Source organism: Anolis sagrei, chromosome 1 (genome assembly GCF_037176765.1).
Source record: "Anolis sagrei isolate rAnoSag1 chromosome 1, rAnoSag1.mat, whole genome shotgun sequence".
NCBI classification, from domain to species: domain Eukaryota; kingdom Metazoa; phylum Chordata; class Lepidosauria; order Squamata; family Dactyloidae; genus Anolis; species Anolis sagrei.
Genome location: NC_090021.1, coordinates 213751218 through 213775178, shown reverse-complemented (window position 1 = coordinate 213775178; position 23961 = coordinate 213751218). Strand labels below are relative to the sequence as shown.

The 23961-nt window shown below is 37.4% G+C and overlaps 1 protein-coding gene across 1 annotated transcript in view; it reads right to left on the bottom strand.

Annotated features, from left to right (window-relative positions):
* Positions 1-23961, bottom strand: part of DARS1 (aspartyl-tRNA synthetase 1) — a 53420-nt gene that overhangs the window by 9033 nt on the left and 20426 nt on the right. The window contains exons 5-10 of the mRNA XM_060776053.2: positions 17896-17998; positions 16262-16342; positions 14977-15036; positions 3176-3287; positions 2221-2355; positions 264-411 (exon numbers count right to left, since the gene is read on the bottom strand). Of these exons, the coding sequence (XP_060632036.2) occupies positions 264-411; positions 2221-2355; positions 3176-3287; positions 14977-15036; positions 16262-16342; positions 17896-17998 (639 nt within the window). The remainder of the gene's footprint in view (positions 1-263; positions 412-2220; positions 2356-3175; positions 3288-14976; positions 15037-16261; positions 16343-17895; positions 17999-23961) is intronic.

Genomic DNA, 23961 nt, shown 5'->3' with positions numbered 1-23961 from the left:
AAGAAGACTCATATTTACTCTATCTGTCCCAAATAGGTAATGCAAAATTTCTCTCATATTACTGCTTGTAGTCCATCCATACAGTGACTTGCTGCACTGTGACTGACACTAATGGTACAGAATTTCTCCCATCCAACAATATTGGAAGTATAAGACAGGCACTAACTATATCTTTGCCTGTCAATGCGTAAGCTGTACTGCCTACTACTTTTATAACATCTTCCTCCTTCATTTCTATAGCAGTATGAAGCACTTCATTTTACCTTTCTTGAAGACCTTTGAATATTTGCACCATGGTGTCTGCAATTTCGTCCACCACTTCATGATAATGGTAATTAAAGGCCATTTCAATATCCAGACCAACAAATTCTGTCAGATGTCTATGAGTGTTTGAGTCTTCTGCTCTAAATACTACATGAGAAAAAAACGTTTTATAAATTGCTCTATCATTATATATTTATCTATTAGTATTACTGAAGCCAGCCTCAGAGAGACTCTAAAAGCAAGCTGAAAAATAATAGTTCTTATTGGAAGCAGAACTCTACTGTCAGAGTTTTTCAACTATCAATATTGATGACCTGGTAATGCTCTGGTAGTAACTCTCACTTTTGCCTTTTCTTATCATTGCTAGTATAAACTGCATTTGAAAGCAATGCTGGATTTTAAACAACCATCTTCCATAACTTTTGGAAACAAGAGAACATAATTCACAATTCAGTTTCAATGCATATATTTTTAAAAAATCTAGAAAATCAAGTGTCTAAGATTCTTCTGCAACTGATTTATATAAGTAAATCCTTAAAAATTAGTCATTCAGTAGTTTCAAATGCTTTTAGTTTGTGGACTGTGCACTAAATAAGAAGTGGAATTATATCAGAGAGAGCATAACTCTTGTCATGAAGACCATCTGGCTAATACTAATTCCATAGATATCAAAAGCATGAACATTAGTAAGTAAAGGTTTCCCCTTGAGATTAAGTTTAGTCATGCCTAAACTGGGGGGTGATGCTCATCTCCATTTCTAAGCTAAAGAGCCGGTGTGGTCCGTAGACGCCTCCAAGTTCATGTGGCCGACATGACTGCATGGAGCACCATTACCTTCCTGCTGAAGCAGTACCTATTGATTTATTCACATTTGCATGTTTTTGAACTCCTGGGCCTAACAGTGGGAGCTCACTCAGCTCCCTGGATTTGAACCGTCCAACTTTCGGTCAGCAAGTTCAGTAGCTCAGAGGTTTAACCCATTGCACCACCGGGGGCTCAGTACATTAGTATATGTATATAAAAGAGAAATAATTAATTTGATCACTGGAAAACATGGGTGCTGAAGATCATATTTCTTTCAAGGAGCTGTCAGACCTTTTAGTATATTTTGCCAAACATTTAAGCCAATAAGGAGACTGGTGAAACCAAAAAAAATGGTGAAAATGCCTTAAACAGTTTGTGTATTCCACAACATCACTCCAGTTCTTAATTGAAGGGTTTTCCATTTTCAGCATAATTACCTGCTCACTGTCTTTTAGATTATGTTAGCAATTGTCTAGAGTCTTTGTATCAATTTATTCATATAATGAGAGGAAGGTACTGAGAGATCTAGGGTAGGAAGAAGTGGATGAAGGTGAACCTATTCTTCTGTTATAGAAGGAAGAGCATAATTTCCCAGTAACCTATATCTGGAGTGCTTCTATAGAAACATGGAGATAACATAAACACCTACACTACTAATACTGAACTTAGGTGATTTGGGAAAAAAACCCAGCACACAATAATATATCTGCACAGTGTTGTTTAAAATGCGCATTTTCTAGCAAATGTGTATTAAGAAACTGTAGTACAGTCAAGCTGGTAGGTTTGCTTTCGGTTCACTGAAAATGCAATCATCCAGCCAGTCATCACATTTCCAGCCAGAAATTGCTGTATGACACTTCGACAGCCACTAGAGAACACCATCACTCTGTTCATATTTCAGGGTCTTATTTCAGCTGAATATTACATTTGTTCCGCCTGCAAGCCTTGTCAAGCAGCCACATGGATTAGTAGACTTTGCATGAAACTTTTGTTTGATTTGCAGATTAGAAAGGAAAAGGCCTTGCAAGGCTTAACATGCTCATAGTCCTAACATTTAGTGCACGTCTGCTCCAGAGACAAGATGGCTGCATTTGTAATTAAGGTTGGGGGGGGGGGGGGGGAGAGAAAAAAGGAATGAATAACTTTCTTTACCTGGCCCAATGCAGAAAACCTTGTCAAAGTCAGCACAAATACACATCTGCTTATAGAGCTGTGGGGACTGTGCAAGGTAGGCATTGCTTTTGAAGTATGAAACAGTAAATACATTGGCACCACCTTCACTAGCAGCTGAAAAACAAAGAAAATGGTATATATAAGGAAGGGAAACCCAGTAGCATGTTTCTGAATTATCTGTCCAAGCAAAGTCATACAAAGCACAATAAAGAAGGTGTAAACAAAGCGCACCTTCTTTATTTTACTCTGATTCCTTGAAATTTAACACCCAACCATAATTCGCCTAATAATTTTTTAGACATGCTTAATTAACCTTTATGCCTCTTCTTCCATGGTGAAATTGTAATCCCCATCACTTTTAACTTATCTCACTCAGATCCATTGCATTTTGTCAATGGTCCATGTCTTCTACAGAAGCCTTTAATGGAGATATCTCCCAAACTCAAAGCTCCTCTTTTCTGTGGCACAGACCCAACTCTCCGGTACAAAAGGAATATGACACAAGACATTCAGGCTATTTGTTAAGCATGAAGATGATGCAATCCGTGTTTCAATAAAATTCTAATTATTTTGTCTCATATTGGGGTCCTTGGATTCACAAGGCACACAACTTGGCATGCTGTGGGCAACTTGGAACACTAATTGGACAAGATTTAACTGCTTTCATACAGCTTTATTTAAAAGATTGAAAACGGAAATACAAAACTAAATAACAACTTGGGTAGACTGAAAGTTTCTTCCTTTCAACAAAGAAAAGAAAATGCTAGTCCTCTGAATGAGCGACTCAGCTTTAAAAATGTTTCAATTTATAATCAATGACTTAAAATCAGTTAATGCTTCTAGCCTGAGTGATAAGTGCCCATCGAACAACTCAGAGACATTTACAGCCTCCAAAGTGTGAACTTATCTGAATCCAGTGTAAACAAGTACATACCAGAAATAATCTTTGGAGTTTGTATTTCCACAAACCCCTTTTTAATCAAAGTTTCTCGAAAAAGCTGGCAAATGCCAGATTGAAGACGAAAGACAGCTTGGCTAGTGCAGGTCTGTAAAGTGAAGATAATACATTAAAATTTATAACTTATTATCACATGCTTTGATAAGAACAATGAAAATCATTAACTATTTCTCAAGGACATTTTACTAGTCAAGGAGGCCCTATCTTTCAGACAGAGTTTGCAAATAACTTGAAACAACTTGCAGGTGAAAATCCGTATTGCACAGTACAGCAAAAGAGAGTGGCGGCTGATGATTTGTTATCACAAACAGGTACAGAGCCTAAGAATAATTGTGTTGTACAAAATAATGGAAAACCTCTCCTGCCCCCAAAATGTCAATGGTTCACAATAATCTGCGTTATAAACTATGCTGGAGGGGGTTGATGAGAGCAACAACAAAAACACTGAGGATCACACTTTCCTTACACTTGTAATATAAAACCCACAAGTAGCTGAATCTATTCCAAAGTGTTTATTTCACTCTTCCAGGATAGATACACAAATCATTTATAAGACATGTCAGATAAAAGCACCAACTAAACTGTATATGAAAATACAATGAAGGGACATTCAGTGTTGTCAGAATGGAAGCATATTTATGTTGTGACACCTACTCAGTGAACAAAAGTTTACTACATGCAGAACAATCTCAGTATCATCATCATCATCATCATGAACAAGGAGAGGAGGAAGTAGGTAATCCCCTGACAAACGTTTCTCCAGCATATTCTTCCAAAAGATAAATAAACTTGTTTTCAAAAATCACAGAGGTTGTTAATAAGATGGTTATCATATCTATGTGCTAAACAGATGTTAAAAACAGAGGTTTAAAATAAATGTTCTGCTGGGTAATTCATAGACAATGTCAAACTAACAACTGATGTTAGCTTTAATAATAAGCCATGCCAACTACAACTCCACTGAATCTGCAGGAGTTGCAGGTGTTTGTGGTTTTGTTCACTGAAAAGAAAGAAAAGAATGTGCGTCATAATATTCTGTTGACTCTTATTACTTTTTCAAGATATCTGAGACTTGTGGTTTTTCATATGAGATGCCACCAAGCCACATATGTGTACATAAACCAATGTGCGCATGAGAGGAGATAGAGAGATAAAACCCCACTTTGAAAATATATAGATCAGCTTCCATTCTTTAAAGCAAAGCTTGCTTCATTGGAAGCTTTTAGTAAACTAAAATGGGGCAGAGAGGGATCTGTTGTTTTTAACTAAGCATCTAAACCACAATCAGACTGGGTCCCTAAAGCTAACAGATCAGAGCAATCTGTCCTATTTTCAGCTGACTGGTGGAAATTAAGCTCTGACACAATTAAGGAAGTTAGAAACGTAATCACATTTGTAAACAAAACAATCCAAAGTACAGATGACAGTGATGTTAAGAACATGCCATTTTGATGTACTTAGACCTATGGCACATTATGCATCTTGCAGTAATTAAGAAAAGAGAAAGAGAATTTCATGGGACACCCACCGACAAGGTCATCCATAATACAAAACAAGAGAGTGAACATCATTGCTGTTGGAATCCACAGGATGGAGGAACTGGGCCATATTTTGCCCCAAGGGTGGGACTATTAGGAACAATATGACAGAAATGGATAAAAAGTTAGTCCTGTCATACAGTAAACTGTGCTCTACTACAGTCTCCTCTTAAGTTTTAATCTATTCAGGTCTGTAAAGTCATTTCCATTGGTGCAATCAGTGGCTTCTACCATAGGTGAAATAGCCATACTGATTGTTTGTCAACTGGGAAATTACTTCAGAACATAGTTTATGGAAATCATATTTTAAGCTCACTTCAAATCAATGTTTTCAATTTGGATTCAGTGGTTTATAAACCATAGCTTTCCAATTTAGGCAACATGATAAGCTACAGCCACAATCTGGTGTAATGTCTGAAACGCTGCTACTTTGGATGTGAGGCCTCCTATACAGATGTTTTCATTTAATTTTAAGGAAAATCTCTTTGAACTTGGACTTCATGAACAATGGATAACTTTAATGGCAGACTCTTGATTTTTTGAAGAAGTAATCTTTCTATGTAAGTTATACACAAACATGTGTACTGGGAATCAAACTGATTCATTTGAAGGCAGCAAATGAACTATCATTAGCTACAGAAGCTGAACTCAGTTGAGAATACATAGATGGAGAGAGGAAATTCAGATATAACTGAGCATTAACTCAGATTGCTATTAATAAAGTAACATTTGGGTACTACTTTGTTTCAATTGACGGTATATATTTCTACACTCTTGACTGTTACACAAGAAATCATTTAATACACGTTATATAAACATTTTACAGGCATTTTAAAAAGATGCCTTATGTTAAAAAGGGAAAAGAATCTGAAATGTCCATAATTCAGCAAACAGCTAAATTTATCTGAAGTTAATCTGGCCCAATTAACTTTTTTTAAGGCGAATGCTGTCTTAAAACAGTTCCCTACTCCTCAACCTTCATCCAATAATAAATTTGGTTTTGTCCACTTTGGTGAAATATGTAATCCCACTCAGAATAAGTAATACTGGAAACAGAACTGTCAGAATTATAAACATCATTGATGTAGAAAGGTTGAGGAAAAACTATTTGATGAAGACAATCATCACTTTTTAAAAAAGCACATTAAAATAAGGAGAACTGGAAATTGAATCAGAAAGGGTTTGCCATTAAAGGGAACATGGTTAGAATATGGCAGATGAACAAAGGCTAAACTTAGTTCAGTTGCTTAATTTATTGTAAAATAGAATTGTCCATCAAATTCCCCCAGGATAATTTTAAAACAAAATTGACTTTTTTCTTTAAGCATTAGAATGATCTGATTTTTTTTCCACATTTGGCTAAAGCAGAAGAAAAAGCTTCATGTTCTTGCACAGCACCTTAAATAACTGCCAAGAACACCTCTGTACATGTACAAATTACATATTTTAAGATATGAAGTTTGACATCAGGTTTGCCTTTATATTGCATTTTATATTACTTGTACAGCATGTCAAAGGCTTAGAAATATGAGTATTTTCACTTGGTTCAGGCACAGGCATCTCTTCAGTTGTCTGAATCTCACTTCTAGAAAGTCCTCAAAAATAATTTGAACAAAACTGAGTTGTGGGTTGTTAAAAAGGCAATTTTCTGCACAAGTCCACAATTAATTTAACTGAAATAAAAATTACATATTATTTAAAGCAATTACAAAAATTCATTAGAAGGGACCAATGTTTAATTGTTTAACTGGCATTCCACAATTTAATTTTATGTTTCCCTACATTGGTAGCTACAGAGTCAGAAATGAAACATCAAAACTAAGGCTCTTTCCCATGTTCAGAAGTGAGATAACGTTAGCCTGAAAAAAACATGCATCCCAATCAGTTTATTTTAATTTCTCTCTATTTAGTATAGGTGTGCTTTAGATTTAGATCTACACTGAATCAACTCCAACTGACTTGAGCAGATGTGGAAGATGGACAAATAAGTAGTACTCCTCCAGATTGAATTTGAATCAGACAGAAGATATATTAACAATTTGGATTCCAAAAGATGCAAAAAATAAATCTGCGAGAACTGACACCTTCCCTGCTCTTCCGGCATAAGTTTTTTCTATAAGGGAAAACACCAGGGTGGGAAGGAAGAAAGGGGTGTTTGGAAGCTGCAGTGTCTAATCACAATGAATTACTATACCATGATTATCCAATTCCAGTACTTGAAAAGGAAGGCATACTAATGGAATATGTCACAGGGCTGATCCAGCATCCAGCAATCTTTGCTAACATTTCTGAAAGTAGGAATATTACAACTCATTCAGTGAAATTTATGGTAGCCAAGAGGACAGTGTACAAACCTTTCTTCCTCTGTTTACTATACAGTCTACCCATTGTCCACCTCTGCCCTATTTGGTGACTTTTGTGCTCATGGAGTAGTAAACAAACAAACAAAATCCAAAGGTCTTTAACTGTTTTGATTCACCATCTTTCCCTGCTAATTACCTATCTCCTGCTGTAGTTGCAGCTTGGTTTGGAGAGATCATTTTCTATAAATATAGAAAGACACATTGCAAGAAAACACAGGAACAGCTAATTTGCCTAAACCACCAGACAAATTTCAAGCAAGAACTCCCCCTTCCCAGGAAAGTGCCGCTTTTTGATACCTTTGCAGCTACTGGATTTAAGACCGTTGGAATAGGTATATTTAAATGAGCCATCCTAGCAACTGGCACAGCTGCTCATGTTTTATGCAATGTTTAAGCTTCTGAGCAATTGGAATGTTTCTTTTCTAAAAAATCCAGGAGAGTCAGCACACTAGACCTCGGGACCAGATGGAACAGTTGATGGGAAAGAGTTCAGAGAAGGTATATAAGTACTATTCGTGACAGCAGTCATCTGTAAGACTATTTGAAGGGTGTGTCTTAGAGACACCGCTCAAATAGAGCAAATGCTGAACAAAAACCTACTTGCAAATTTTAAAATGCGAACATGGACTTGTATCATTTTGCAGAATCTATGCTTACTAAACTTTTCTGAATTGGCTTTTATTTATGTGAAAATGACTGCATTTCAGTTCATCTGCCAAGCCAGTAGTCCATCATGTGACTTTTAAAAAAACCAGATAGACATAAAAATATGATTCTGACGCATCTGTATTTACAACTGCATGCAATTAACTGAACCTCAGACAAGTGATAGATTAAGAAATTGCTGTGATCAGAAGAGAATTCTTTTTATAACCTTTTCAATATCTTTTTAAAACACACACAAAATACTACAGTAAGGAACTCAAGATTGTACAAGGCAATAAAGAACACCTTGAATACATTCCTGGAGTTTAAGCTTGAAAACTAAGCCCTAAATTACTTCTGAGTTTTTTAGCTTTAGCGTTATATACTTTTGTTCATAAAATGTGAAAATGAGTATTGCTTTTGGAACGCTGGAGGCATTATTTTAGCTTCCTTCTCAAGTACATCCCTAGTGTGGGTGCGTGCACGTCCCCATGTGGGAACAAAAGCTCAAGGAAAACACTGCAACTTCCCTGTGTAATCTGAAAGCCAATATGTATGCTATGGCCTAATTCTCACTGAAGTGATAAGCCTGTGTCTGGGCTGTACCGCAGGTGGGGATCTTGCAAACAATGTGGAGCTCTTCAACACAAAGAAGTCCCAGTACAACTAGGATTTCTTTTGTACAGGGAACCAGTACATCATTCAGCCTACTCCTGCCTGCTCCTCATCCCATGCAATAAATACACCTGAAGTCTAGAGGTTAATACAGCATTGGTCCAGATTTACTGTTTCTGTAAGAGATTCAAGCAAAAGGGACAACAGAAAAATTAAATAATCAGTTCCTAGTTGGGATGTAGGCATAAAATAAGATGCTCCAATCAGATCTGTTAACGTTACTCATATATACGTCTAGAAATTTCGATCAAAGAATCAACCCCAAAAAACTGGGTCAGCTTTATCTGTGAGTCAATGTAAGTACTGTATCTTATCATAAAAGGGATCGTTTGCTTCTGAGTAGAGAGGCAAAAGGCAAGAGCTTACCAGTGGTTCCCAACCTTTGGGCCTCCAGGTGTTTTGGACTTCAGCTCTCACAGCTTCTAACAGCTGGTAAGCTGGCTGGGATTTCTGGGAGTTGAAGTCGAAAACACCTGGAGGCCCAAAGGTTGGGAAGCACTAGTTAGTCCATTACGAGAGAACCTACAAGCACCAACCTCCTCTATTTTGAATGTCTGGGTGAGGAAATTACATTGACAGCCAGGGGCTGCTGGTCTCTACAGTTACCACTGGCACCTTCCTCTCTCCATGGAATAACCATTGACTTATTCATGAATCATATAAAAATCTTTAATTTTGGTCCCAAAATCTGTCGACTTATATACATGAGGTATACATGAATATGTATGGTAGTTCCAAAGCTCAAAATGCAAAAGGTAACATGTTAACATGGTTGATGATAACATGTTTCCCTCCAGATGATGTTGGACTGAAATTCTTATCAGCTGTAGATAGAGATCTACTAGGAAATTGCATTATAGTCGAATCCTTTGGAAGACCCAAAGTTGCCCATCTCTCAGGTAACCTCACATCATCTTTCAATTTGGCACTGATATGTACAGAGGCCTTAGCAAATAGCACAATGTATCAGGGCACTGCCTAGAAAAAATAACTTTTGTTACTTCAAGATTTTTCATATTTTTCAAACAAGAATGTAGGTCCGGCAATACCTCTTGAAAGATCTGTCTCTAATTAAGGTGCAATTTCTTCCACAGCATGGTTCTTAAATTTAGAAATTTCTCTCTTCAAGTGAAACAGGGTTCTCTTTCCCTCCAATTAGGGATCACTATGGCTTCCATTCAAAATAATTAAAAAGCATATATGCTCATGCAATGTCACTTTCCAGTCCTCTCTTCTGTCTTTTACAGCAGTGTGGGAGAATCTGATCTGCCAGAAGTGCCCTTTCCACTGGCAAGCAAGCCCCTATTGAATTTCACTCTAAGACCAAGGGCCAGACACTGAAATAATGCAACTTAGGTTTGTTTTTGTTTTTTTGTATGTGCCAAGGTGTTTCCCCAAGTCTTAACCTCAGTTCATGAACCTATAGATGCAGGATCTAAAAGTTCTCCAAATATAAACATTTGAATCTGAAACTTAAAAGTATCAAAGAACACCCATGCAGATGAACAGAACTTGCTTCACAAGAAACAACAACATATGGTTGTATGTGATTTTCATGCAAACCTGTGCACAGATACTTCTCATTTCAGAAACTCAAAGAAACACAGATAAAAATATATAATATCTGACAGACTAATTTAATACAAGTGATTTGCAAAATGAGGAACTGGACAAGGCCTTCCCATGGGTACTCTGGGGCGTTACTCACTCAGAAGCTAAATGAGACATTTTCAACATTATTAAGCCTAAAACAAAACAAGCAGCTTTTATAGTGCTGAAGCTAGCAATCCACACTTGCTCAGCCTATCTTCTAGTGGTTTTTCACCAAAGTCACATTTCTGTCATGAAAAACAGTTTCGTACTCCGTAAGTCGACAGGTACTTGAGAGAAGCAATGAAGTAGAACCACTACCATCAGCAGGATTTGCTGAATTTCTTCAGAAGACATGTCAATGATTTTTCAGGAAGATGACACTTCCAAATCAAGAACAATCATTGATGACCCTGACTAGACAGGTGGTATACATTGGTGGTGCAAGACAGACAGTTAGCCATCCATTATACAGACCTTTGCAGCAGAAAGAAACAGCCTATAATATTCTGGTATTTTTTGCACTCAACAGTTAGCTCTTTATTTCCTTTGGGATGAAATCTACATTGGACAAGCTAAGCATACAGGCTTAAGAGTTTACTCATCCGCAGCATTCATCCATAGCACTACACATGAGCCATTATGTATCTTTACTGGTAAAAACTCACTTTCTCACATATTGTGAAACATTTTTCACCATTCCTCCTCCAATAAATGCAGGGAAGAGCAGCCTAAGTAGTCCTTCTAGCCATCATTTTTATCCTCTCAATCACTCTGTGAATAATGCTAAATAGACTGAGATGCAGTGAATGGCTAAAGGTTACTCAATGTGCTCTGTGGCAAAAAGGACTGGAATCGGCGTTGTTTGTGCCCAAGGCCACTACTATTCTCTTACATTATGGAGATGATATCCCAGGACAGCCTGATGGAAAATGTATAATGAATTTTAAAATTACAGACATAGAACTTAAAGAGTCAAGGCAAAGCATATGTCCAAAGGAGAGGCAGTGATGAAATCTGAGCAACTGAGAGGCGATTATGGAATGTAGCCCGTAATGATTATTTTTCTAACTAAAAGATCTAAATTCATCTCTGAGAGATCAGAAATGAGGCAATGGCTAAAGGACATAGCTTAATTGAGGAATCTGGATTAGAAAAGTGATACAAGAATTCTTGTATAAAAAAATCTGGCTGTTAGAATCTTGTTTGGTTTGAAACAGTAACTGCCTTTATTTTCTATCATATGTTTATGCTATTTACAGCTGGAGGAAATGCTGTGAGCAGGATTCTACGGATGTCCATTTTAATAGAATAGAGAGGTTGCAGTTACCAATAGGTCAAGGTTATTATAAGATATTCTAAATACAATGTGCAGCGCATGCATATATATATATATATATATATATATATAAAAATATATATATTAAGGAAGAAGCATACATGTAAGAAAGGTCCAGAAAACCGAATGTTCATTTCCGATTTTATAGTGTTTTAATTCTCCTTCTCTCTCTCTCTCTCTTTGGTCATACTGTACAACTTAAGGAATGATTTCTCCCTGACATAATAATGTTACTGTTTTCCCCCTCCGGTTTCAATCAAGAATGGAAATTCTTGCTCGCCTTGTATCTAACCCAGGCATGGGAAAACTTCAGCCCTTCAGGTGTTTTGGACTTCAACTCCCACCATTCCTATTGTGGGAGCTGAAGTCCAAAACACCTGGAGGGCCAACGTTTGCCTATACCAGGTCTAACTTATGCTTTGATAGACAGTAGGTTTAAACAACATCTACTTTGTTACTGAGCTTCTGGAATATTAGAAGTAGTTAACAGTTAAATGGATGGTTCTGTAAAGGTAATGTATGAGAACCAGGGAAAGAACTAATGAAGGGACATAAACTGAATCCAAGTTCCTGAATCAAAGCACGGGATACCACATAGTTGAACTAAACAGGAACTAGTTCCTGGTATGTTCTCATGCCGTCACATCAAGGTTCACTCAAACAAGTAAAAAATGGGAGAGAGAGAGAGAGAGAGAGAGAGAGAGTCAGAGTAGGATGAGAAGTTAATGGTTTTGTCTATTTAAAAATCAGTAAATATGGCCTGATAAACATTTAGTATTTTTCCTGTACTTTGGTGGATTTATTTCAGAGATTTCCTGAAAAAGGATATTATTTCACTTGATGTAGGATCTTTTTCTGCAAAATGCCAATACAAAAGGCCCATATCTTTTTAAACTGATGAAAGTCCCTGGCTTCTATAGCATTTCCCCCCCCCCCCCCTTTGAAATAGGGGTACTTCTATTTTCTGTCCAAATACCCTCACACAAAAAGAAACACATCAAACCCTACAATTCCGTAAGACTTTATCATAGCTGGCAAAAAGAACAAAACAAAAAAACTGTCAAGAGAAACAGCTCCAGGTGGTTTAAGTACCGGAAGTAACTTCTCTCTTATCTTTCAAGTACTAAACCACTGGTGGGAATCCAGCCATGGCAGAGAAGCAACCACACGAGCATAACATTTTTTTTAAACCCCACCTCAAATAACTCTCCTTAGTTTTATGCAATATTTCTACAACATACAACACAACTATCCCATCATGTATGCAAAACTGCAGACCTGCACACAATCACGTCTCTACACTGACTCTTTTTAACTGAATCACCACATTAGTGATAAATAGTTGTGAGAAAGCTTCAATAAACTTGCTTTCTCACTTGCTTTAGCATAGAGTGTAGGATTATGCAATAAATTATGAGACATGGAAAACTATCATCTAAGCACATGCTGTTAAATAACTTACAGCACAATATGCACGTATGTGTCTTCAGGCCACTGGTCGACTGATGGCAATCCTATGACTTACATAGAGTTTTCTTAGGCAAGGAATACTACGAGGTAGTTTTGCCAGTTCCTTTCTTGGAAATAGGTCTGAGTACCCATAGTATATGTTGACAGTCTCCCATTCAAATACTAACCAGGGCTGACTGCTTAGCTTTCAAGGTCAGGTGGGATATAGTACTTTTAGGGTATTTAGGTCCTGCAAAAAATATATACTCACTGACTCATGATAAACAACATTATAGGATCAAATATTACGCTGGATGCTAGGTTAGCATTATTAATGGACACCACGAAGCTGAATTTAGAAACAAGTAAGAAAGAATTGGTGATTATTTTACTCACAGTGGGAAGAATTATAATAGCAAAGAACTGGAAAATAATAACTAATCTAACACTGGAAGCATGGTATAGGGAGGTATGGAACGTAGCCTTAAATGATAAATTAACAATGGAAATGAGGGTATTCAGGGGGGAAATTAACAGATCAGATTTTGAGGCATACTGGTCGGTCTTTATTAAATACGCCTTAGAGAGCGAAAATGGAAAACAACAGAATTTTGTTGGTCAGGAATTTTGGGTATGAGATTTGATTAATGGTTGATTTATAAATACATGGTGAAGGAAAGGATACTTGTTCAGGCCTTGGTGGTGCAGCTATGTTTGTAAAATGTTCACTGTTTTGTGTTTTGTTTACACTGTAAGTTGTTATTGTATGTAAATAAAATCTTACTTATAAAAAAAGGTGGGATATAGTACTTTTAGGGTATTTAGGTCTTGCAAAAAATATATATACTCACTGACTCATGATATAGGTCTACCAGAATCAAAGGACTTTACTCCCAGGTAACTGTGCAAACGATTACAGTCATTATGTATTTGATATTTGTACTTGGCAGAAAACTCATGTTCAATTCCATGGGTCTCCCTTTTGCCTCTTGTCTGACGTAAAGCCTGGACTATAACAAATGCATTATGTTCAGGCATTATGAAATAAACATATATGAGGGGAATCACTGTGGATTGCCTTGAGCAGTGGTTCTCAACCTGTAGGTCCCCAGATGTTTTGGCCTTCAACTCCCAGAAATCCTAACAGCTGCTAAACAGGCTGGGATTTCTGGGAGTTGTAGGCCAAAACACTTGAGGACCCACAGGTTGAGGACCACTGACCTAGAGAGTCTCTATGCTTAAAGGAGGCTGCTTCTTCTTCTGTTCAAGTTCACTTTATTACGGCCAATGACTAGCTCGAGAGAAGAGGGACATACAGTCCTGCACAAACACATCAGATCTAAAACTTTAAAATAAGTGCATCATTGCCAGGACAACAAGACAATTAACCCAAGAATCTAAGCCAAAAGCCATATACAGGATTATATCAAAATCTAACACAATTTATGGAATTAAAAGGGAGTCTGAACTGAGGGAATTGGGGTGCTCATGTGGCCCTCTCAAAGCAGAAAGATTAAGGAAATGTGTGCAGGGGTCACCAGGATTAATACATTCCTCCTATCCTTGCATGTTTGTGAAAAAAAAAGAGCTTACTTTAGTGTTCAGTCAATCTTGCAGTCCAAACACCCTCAGCCACTAAGGTTAACTGAACAATGCACGCATGCCTAAACTGTTTTAGGATTTTCTTTTTCCTGGCAAATGGGCGAACTCTCACATTTGCCACACTGAAGTAACACTATTTTGTTACTGTGGATTGTGACTCTACAATGAGGATCAAATAGCAAGGGTCAAAAAAGCCCAGCTTATTGCAAATGGCGTCAAAGCAACCGTAGATTTAGGAGAGCAATGGCTGAATGTAAACAGTAAACACTACAACATTTTTGAGGGCTGCTCTAAACAAAGAAAATGATTAGAGGCCACTGTGTAACACACACAGGTGTGTACAGCAAACATGATATTCTTTTCTTCTGAGATATATCAAAAACAGCTTTTTCAAACCCCAAAGCTTGCTGTTTTGTGTTATGTAGTCAAAGGTTTTCGTTAAAAGCACTAACCATTGATTTCTGCTCTAGTGAACAGATAATACAAATCCTTGAGAATTCTGAATGGTTACAACCAGTCTGCTTGCTGCCTCTTAAACATTTGATTGATGTCAGGGAAAACACAATGGCATCTTACCCTTAAGTCAATCACTCTGTTGTCCAATCTTGTATCCTGGTTTACAGTAGCTCTTCCTTCCTGAACAGTTGAAATAGAAAACACAGTGAAACCACAAGCACTGAGAGAGGGGTGGGGGGTGGGGTAAGATGCGTAAGTTTTATAGTGTAAGAAATCTTTGGCTTTGTAGCACAGTTAAGGGAAACGTCACAAGCTGCCCACACCAAAGATTCTCAGTATCTGAGACACAGACACCTGCTAAGGATATTTATGTAAGTGAGCTGACTATGTGAAGAGACAGCAGCTGTGCGGTCTGTGTAGCATATTGGGCCTTCACAAAAGGTACCGTTAACAGGAGCTTCCTACGCTCCTGGTTTATAGATTAAGTACAAAAACAGAAGTGCAAGATGTAAACAATTGGAGTAGCAGATAGAAGCTGGTTCCATCATCATTCCTGTCTATTGGTGGGAGACCAGAGCTGGTTGAATTCTGGGAAGACAATGGGATTAAATTGTATTGAATCAACCCTAGCAAAGAGCACAAATACAGATGTGCCTGCAAAGTAGAAAGGCAAAACTATTTGTTTAGATCAAGAGGAGAAATATGTGGCTCTTCACATTACATTGGACTGCAGTGCATTTCAATCCCAACCACAACAGCAACTGAGGAAATATAATGAGATCTGTAGTTCAAAAATCCCTATTCCTGGCTTGAATTCTTTCTTGGCTTTGAAGAGTGCTGCAAAACTGTGGTCCTGCTCTTAAAACCATATGTATTTAGGATATCCAATTTAATTGAGGTTACAATTAGGTTATGCTTTCAGAAACAGAGGTAAAAAACAGAAGGAATTTAGGACCTTCTGACACTGACATTTTCCAAAGCACCATGGAACAGCATAACTATATTGAAAAAAAATCACTTCACATGCTAATAATGAAAACTGGAACATCTTATCTAAATCTTGTCCAGCTCTTTCCTCATTAAGATGACATAATGATGGTTGTAAAAATCATTTCCTCATATTAAAAAAATCAGAACCATCAAAAATATTGTACATGTGGTAGTGAAGTATCAGTGCGTACGACCTTGAAGTAACAGTCATTGTTATCTAACAACCCTAAGCAATTTATTAGCAGTAGAACTATTTCCCCCATCTATGTACTGAAAGAGTATAAACAAGAGAGTGAGCAATGTTTAATGATGCCAAAATTCAAGGGCTTTAAAATGAAATGGGGAATACCAGCTATTAAAATATGCTGGACTACTCATACACACTACTGGTTATGTTAAAAATAATATATTTTACCTCTTCTCCATCCACTTCTGGTCGAATAGCATCATCCAATTGTAAGGGCAATCGGGGTTCAGCCAAACTGATTACATAGATCTGAAATTGACATTTTCTTTTAAAAAAATGTAAAAACAGCACAGAAACTGTTGTGTGATTCACAAAGCTATATTTTTGTCTGAAATGAAACCGTGTTTGCATGATAATTCACTGGAAGGTTATACAGTAAGTCACACTCATATATTTCTTTGCCTTTATTTCTGTAGTAATACAACAAATACTTGGTCAAAAACTCCTGCTTTAAGTAACATCCTCTACCTTTACTGGAGGAAAATAATACAGGATGAATTTAATCAGGCCTGAAATAATTATCTAATCATAGCTACTTCAACTCCTCATTCTTTAGAGATACTACAACTATATATGGTGCTACATTTCTGTGAGTGTAACAGTAGTAAAGAGAGGTAGCTTGCTATCGTGAATAGGATAACTATACTTTCGTGAATTTAGATGAGAGAATGAATGCATAAATTCAAATGCAAACAATATAAGACAAGAACATTCTGTGGAATGCATGAGAAAAAACAAGATTTTCTATCAATAGTTCAAGCACATTTTAATGGGTTGTTCCATATTTTGTTGTCAAATCACCTCAAACATCTCCTACCATCTTTTATGTCATGCATCCTCAAACTTTATTTTTCTCGTTCACATGCAGGTAACTGAATTTAACATTTGTTGCAAACGATAAGCATCCATTTCTGGAATGCTTCAGGACTGCATGGATTGTAGTACCACTCATACAGCTGGAAACTGATTTTTTATATGCATGAGCAGTTTCATGGGTACTCTTATGTACTATTTTAAATACATTTGCTGCATATTATTTTTATTGTTGTTATATGCTATTACAAAAGTTAACTGAGGGAATATCTACATTAGTGTCATGTTCCGAATTTGACCATAATTGCTCTTGGGTGTTCAGATGACACCAAGGAAATTCTAGACTTATTATATGGGGCAAAACAGGTTATCTCAATTTACCCCATGTTAGGAAAAGTTGGAAAATGGAAGCTGTATTATATGTTTGTGTGAACAGCTGTGCTCATTCTGATTCAAAACCAGTCCCTCTGTTCACATGGGCCAGCACTGTCATCCTGCTATCCCTACACTCCATGCAATGGGGGAAGGGGCATGCCACTTTCCTTTGTTGTTTTTGTTGCTGCAGCAGAAGCCAAGGAGCTTCAGAGACCTCCTGGCTGTTGCTCTGCACCTTTGCTGATGTCAGTAAAGGTGCCCATACAATATGGAGAGAAGGAGGGTGAATCTTCCTCCTTACCCCATCACTTTTTCAAGTTGTGCCACACTTTTGCTGACATGGGCAAATGCATCAGATTATTATCAGTAGCTCTTTGGAGTTTCATGGCTGCTGCTGTAGCAACATATATCAACAAAGTAAGGATGACTATCCACCAAGGCCAAACTAGATTTAGCGTAAACACCATGGCAGAATCCAGTCCAGTCCTGGATTTTGTGGCCCATGTAGATGGGTCCCAAGAAAGCCTGAACCTATGGAGACTATCCATGTAAAGCCTAATGTTAATATGAAACAATGATCAATGCACATTTCTATTTGCTTTAAATAACATTACCCTTTGAACATGCAGTTCAACATCCTGCTGAGTGCAGCCTCCAATCTTATGTGGCACTTTTCTTACAACACCTTCAATGTCAACAATGCTTTCTTTGTTGATGCTGTCAATAAAAAAAAATAGTCAGTGTGGAATATTCATTTGAGGTTTGGACAGCTATGAAGGTAATTGTTAAATGAGGTTTTTAAATATATAAATGTTGGGCCACTACAATAGAACAGACTAAGTTCTTTATCAAGTTATTTCTCAGCTGTCTTGCACAAAAAGGACCGATTGCTGAAAATAAGGAGACGCACACACACACACACACAAAAATCAGCACTTTAGATTGTCATTAGATCACCTATTTGAAAAGCATCAAGCAGAAATATTATTCTATGTGCAAACGAGTAAGGCAACCACTCTAGCAGAGAATAATGTATATTAAAGTATGCACTCTAAAGTAAAGTGCAGATAAAGACAAAATCAGATGTGAAATTTAAATTGCACATTTTGGTTTTATTGGTACTTCAATATGGAAAAGGAATGAAGTTATATGCTTGGGGTGCACTTCATTGAGTAAAAATGATAATTCATTCATCAGTTATCTTCTGAGTAGGTACATAAAGCATTCTTCACTCAAAAAAAGTCTGGACCTCTATTTTAAACAAGAACTAGAGGAAAATGTTACCAAGTGCATTAAGGTTTAATATCAATGCTAGCTTCTAAAATTGTTGTGCATATTTCATCTGTACAGCCCTTTCCAATATAAAAGGCATTTTATAATCTTATCCATCTGCCCTCACAACTGCTGGCTGAAGATGTACGAAGAAAGCACTGCATATTGCATTTGTACAAACTGCTCAAAACTACCTTGAGTTTCATAGTTTGGCAAGGATTTAGCCCTGTGTCTCTAATGTGCCGAACTTCAAAACTCTGCATCTTTGGATGCAGTAACAACTCCTTGCTAAATGTGACATAGAATCACATTTCAAATGAGTCAATTTTCTTCCATCAACTTTCTTCAGTGCCCAGCTTTCAGAACTATACATGGATAAGGAAATATGGTGGCACTGACAATCATAACTTTAGTATTCAATAATATTTCTTAATGCTTCAGGATCTTTTTTGGTTCCTTCATGTTGCCTTTCCAAGTCCTAGTCTTCCTGTGTTTTTTTTAATTGCGGTTTCCATTCTGATTAATGCTTGGCAAAGGTATGGAAAGTTTCGAATCATTTATCTTTAGCTTTCCCCTTGTAGGAAATAGTAAAATGTCATTTCTGTTAGTTCATATCTGTCTGGCATTTTACTTCATGCAAAATACAAGCTTGCCTTTTATCTCACTCAGTTATCAAAAGTGGACATACATTGTTTTGGCTTGTTTAATGTAAATGGAAGTAGGCAGACACATTTCTCCGAGTAGAATACAGACAAAGTGTGCTCTGATCAGATCACAGTAAGCTTTATGGCACCCTCCTCCCAAGAGATCAATCCAGGAATCCCGGATTGATAGTCCAATTTTAAGAAATGACCAATTTGCTTCTCCTCTCACAGATGTGACTATACAAAAGAGGGGAAGAAAAATATTGTGAACTGTCCGAAACCAGGATTATGGATCAAACAAGCCAGGATCGTAAGACTGCCTTAAAATACAGTTTGCTGTTTGTTTACAAATCCTGGATTGTTTGTGTATACACACACTTAACTAAAACTATGTGCTGAGATCCCATTGCCCTGTCTACGCTAAGAGAACAGCAGAAGCAGGCTGCGTGTATCAGAATGTTGCTTTTTCACACCAATGTGGTTTAAACTGATGTGTAAACAGTCTTCAACTTAAATGTGATACCCTGCATTTCCTGTGGAAACAATATTTAGTTTCTAACTTCTAAATATCCTCGTTCAGTTATCTTAGTATTAGTCAACACTTTTTGTTTTAATCACATAACTGTCCTCTTGCTGCACTAGTGAAAACCTCTTTCGGGAACAAAGTTGTCCATTAAGGAACAGCCACAACCCCTTCTTCATCATGAATCACTTTCAGCGGGGTTCTTGATCACAAGCTCTCTGTACTGAAGAATGATCATGGACCACTTTTTCTTTAGTTAACCCACATATGTTCCACCCACCTTCCACTGTTTCCATAGCTTGGTTCAACAAATAATTATGTCCTGGTCTCAAAGGCCTTTTATCTGCTTTATCAAATAGGGCTGAATGACAACAGGAGTGAAGGCTGGAATACATCACAAATAGACTCTAGTTTTAAGTCATTTGTTTTAAGTCATTTTCACCTGTCTAATTTGTTCTTGGATGACAGAATTAAGCTATACTATATGGATTAATTTCTTCAACAGGTCTGAAATCTGACATTTAACAAACAATCATTTTGTTCAGATGAATCTGTTGCATGTATCCAGTAACATAAGAACCCCAAGGTATGCCAGGTGTAAATTCAGGCATGACTTATTTGTTCAAATCAGCCAAGTTTTGCTTTACTTAAGTCTGTTTCTTGCTATTGGAGTCTAGAGTTTAATATGTAATTAAGAGTTAGGAAGGATATCATGCTATGTCTAAATTGTTGTATTGACAGAATGTTCACTATATATTACTCAATAATAATAACAACAATCTTTTTTTTGTCATGTCAGGAGTGACTTGAGAAACTGCAAGTTGCTTCTGGTGTGAGAGAATTGACCATCTGCAAGGACGTTGCCCTGGGGACGCCTGGATGTTTTGATGTGCTATCATCCTTGTGGAAGGCTTCTCTCATGTCCCCGCATGGGGAGCTGGAGCTAATAGAGGGTGCTCATTCGCACTCTCCCTGCAACCTGTCATTCTTCAGTCCTGCCGGCACAGGGGTTTAACCCACTGCGCCACCGGGGGCTCATTTATAATAATATAAGATTATAATAATGATCTTTATTTATATCCCGCCACTATCTCCCCGAAGGGACTTGGGGTGGTACAAAAGTATAAAACAAATAACATAAAATTAGAACAACAACCTCCATCAACACATGTAGCATAAAATCAAAATAATACAAATATAAAACAACAGTAGATAAAACTAACTGCCATCAATTCACAAAGTGCCAAGTGGCAGCTTCATATGGGTTTTGACATTGTATGAGGTCTACTAACTTGTCTCCGTAAATGTTTAATTTTTTACCCATCGTTGGAAAAAGTCAAGTCAAAACAAACAAAAATTGCATGAAAATTATTCCCTGCTAAATCAACATGTTCTTCTCCTCGCACTATTTGAGAGCAATCCTTCCAGTCAAGCGATGATTGACAATCTTCATGTTCCTTTCCCTAGAACTGGCTCAATATCTTATTTATTGTAATTCAGCAGGATCAAGGCTAACAAAGACAGCAATCGATTGGTGTCACCTCTAAGAAAGGCTGGGTTAATCCTTGAACATTTTACCCTGTGCCAGTGAAAAGATAGGGAAGGGAAGAGAATCAGTTCATTCCATGATGGGCTCTGATCATCTTGACTGATAGGTTTTTGCTGGGAGACTTTCTCTAAAACAATAGCAGGCGATAGCAGGTCCCTTTGTACATTATATTCCTGCCTCCCTAAACCACAATTTTCAGACCAGGAACAAGTATTTGACTCAAGGCACTCTCCTCCTGTCTTCTCTTTATTTATCAGCATCAGATGCCAGTAATGTTTATCTTAAGGGACAATTCTTTGTTACAAAGAAATGAACTATTTGTTTCCCAAAATCTAGACTTCAGCTCCCAGAATCCCTAATAATTGTCCAAGGTAGAGTTTCTCAAACTGTACTGGACTTCAGCTTCCACAATTCCTGGTATTCTAGCTGGGATTTCTGGGAGTGGAAGTCCAAAACACCTGGAGGAGCATAGCTTGAGAAACACTAGTCCAAGGAAACTGAGGGTTCTGGGAGTTGAAGTCCAAAATATCTGAAGGGTTAGAGTTTGGGATTTAATGGTTGGTTACTAACCAGGAACTCAACGAATTATTTAACTGTGGTTTTAGCTGGTAAATTTACCTTAAGCCACAGGGCCACTATTTCAGACATATCGGGAAAAAGGTTCTATGTTAACCAAGACAGCCCAATGCAGCTATGATACAAGGAAGAGTGACTCCATTATTTAAGGCTTTAACAAAACAGTGAGTGTTATGTCTGAACCAGAGCAACGAATAGCCTTAAAAATTTTCCATTTAGCACCCTGGACATTTGAAGTGTACTATTTACTAGCCTTGAAATGTGCCATTTTGTATTTTTCCTGATCATGTTCATGTAAATATATGAACAGTTCACTATTATGAACCAGATACTGAATATCTATAGACTCCAAAAATGTAAAACAATTACAATTAAACCAAAACCAAATCCAACTATATTGCATATAAAAAGGAAGATGGAAAAGAAATCATTACCTTCCACAAGAAATCAGAAACATTTTCAGTTAAACAAAATAATGTGTAACTACCTGGAAAGGCATGAAAGGTCTTCACTATGAGCTAATACTGAGAAAGAGGGAAGTTTGTACACATAACACATGGAGAATTATGATCTCCAGTGCTCTTGAATTCCTTCCTTAAATCATGGATGCCTCTCTTATAATAGCAGATGTTCAAAACTGTTCTTCAAGAGATTCCATAAAAAGCATGGAACTCTCTTGGAAGAAACACCAGATACCTTTGCCTTTCAGTACACGTTTTAGATATAGCTTTAGCTCCTTTTTTCTGCAGGTTCAATTCACAGATGGCTATATTTGCTTCCTCTTGGGTGGTGCTGATAAAGTAATTGCCGTCCTATAGTTTGGGGCTTTTCTTTTAATAGACCAATACAGTTATCAACTGATTTGAGGAGGACTGTAGGAAGTTCACAATGGATACTTTCAGCAGAAAGAACACTTTTAAAAGTCAATAAAGTGTCATTTTGGTTTCAAGATTGACAGGAAATCATTGCATGTTTGTTTGAAAAAATGTTTTTGCACAAATTGAGTGTGCTCTAAATTTAGGTGTTTTAAGTAAACAATTGAGCAGCTGAACAAGTTGCCTAGGGAACTTGACTAAGAGACACACAGATGACAAATTGATGATTAGAAGCGGAATACAGGGCTCTGTTAAAAAAAGCCATGTATAAAGGCATTAACAGAAGCTACAATAGAAAATTCCTGGTGCACAGCAAATGATCATAAAAAGTTGAACAGAGGAGCTGTAGCCATTAGGAAAGGTCAACTAAGGACTCATGACACAGCTGAAGCCAAAGCAGTGAGGGCACCATCTAGGGAGACCAAATGAGGAAAAACACCAATTTCATCCACTGAGGCTCTTTAAGAATTGAAACAAAGCTGAATCTCAAAGCCATTAAAGAAAAATCAGCCCACTTCATACATTCCTTATATCCTATATACCATTTCTACAAAGGTTGCCATCATAAACCAACCCTTTATACTGACTGCTCTGTGATGTTAAAGGTAATTTGCAAGAACAGTTTAGAATGTCTCATTAGAAAAGTTTAAGAAAGCAGCTTCTCTTTTTCCAAAGCTTTTATGCTGTCTACAGGTGCAGTGTTCATGTAAGACAGAGTGATAATCCATTCCTCAGCCACGAGAGAGAGAGAGAGAGAGAGAGAGAGAAAAGAAGTAAAACTGGCCCTTGGTGTCCATGGATTTTGTATCCAAAGATTGCACCAGCCACAGCTGTGGAACTCCCTTCCTAGTGGCATTACAGCTGTGGAACTCCCTCCCTCCCTCCTGTCCTTTAGAAAGAAAGTAAAAACTTGGCTATGGAACCAAGCGTTTGGAGAGTTGTTATGGTGCAACAGCAGCTACGAAGTTAATGTGCTTGGAATAGCTTTTGGTCTATGATTTTGGGATTATGTGCTATGTCTTTAACTGCTTATTTAAATGTATGTATATGTTACTGTGGAGGCCCCTTTGGCACAGCGGGTTAGACTGCTGAACTTGCTGACTGAAAGGCTGGTGATTACAATCCAGGGAGCAGGGTGAGCTCCCATTGGTAGCCCCAGCTTCTGCCAACATAGCAGTTTGAAAACATGCAAATGTGAGTAGATCAATCAGTACCCTTCTAGCGGGAAGGTAGTGGGGCTC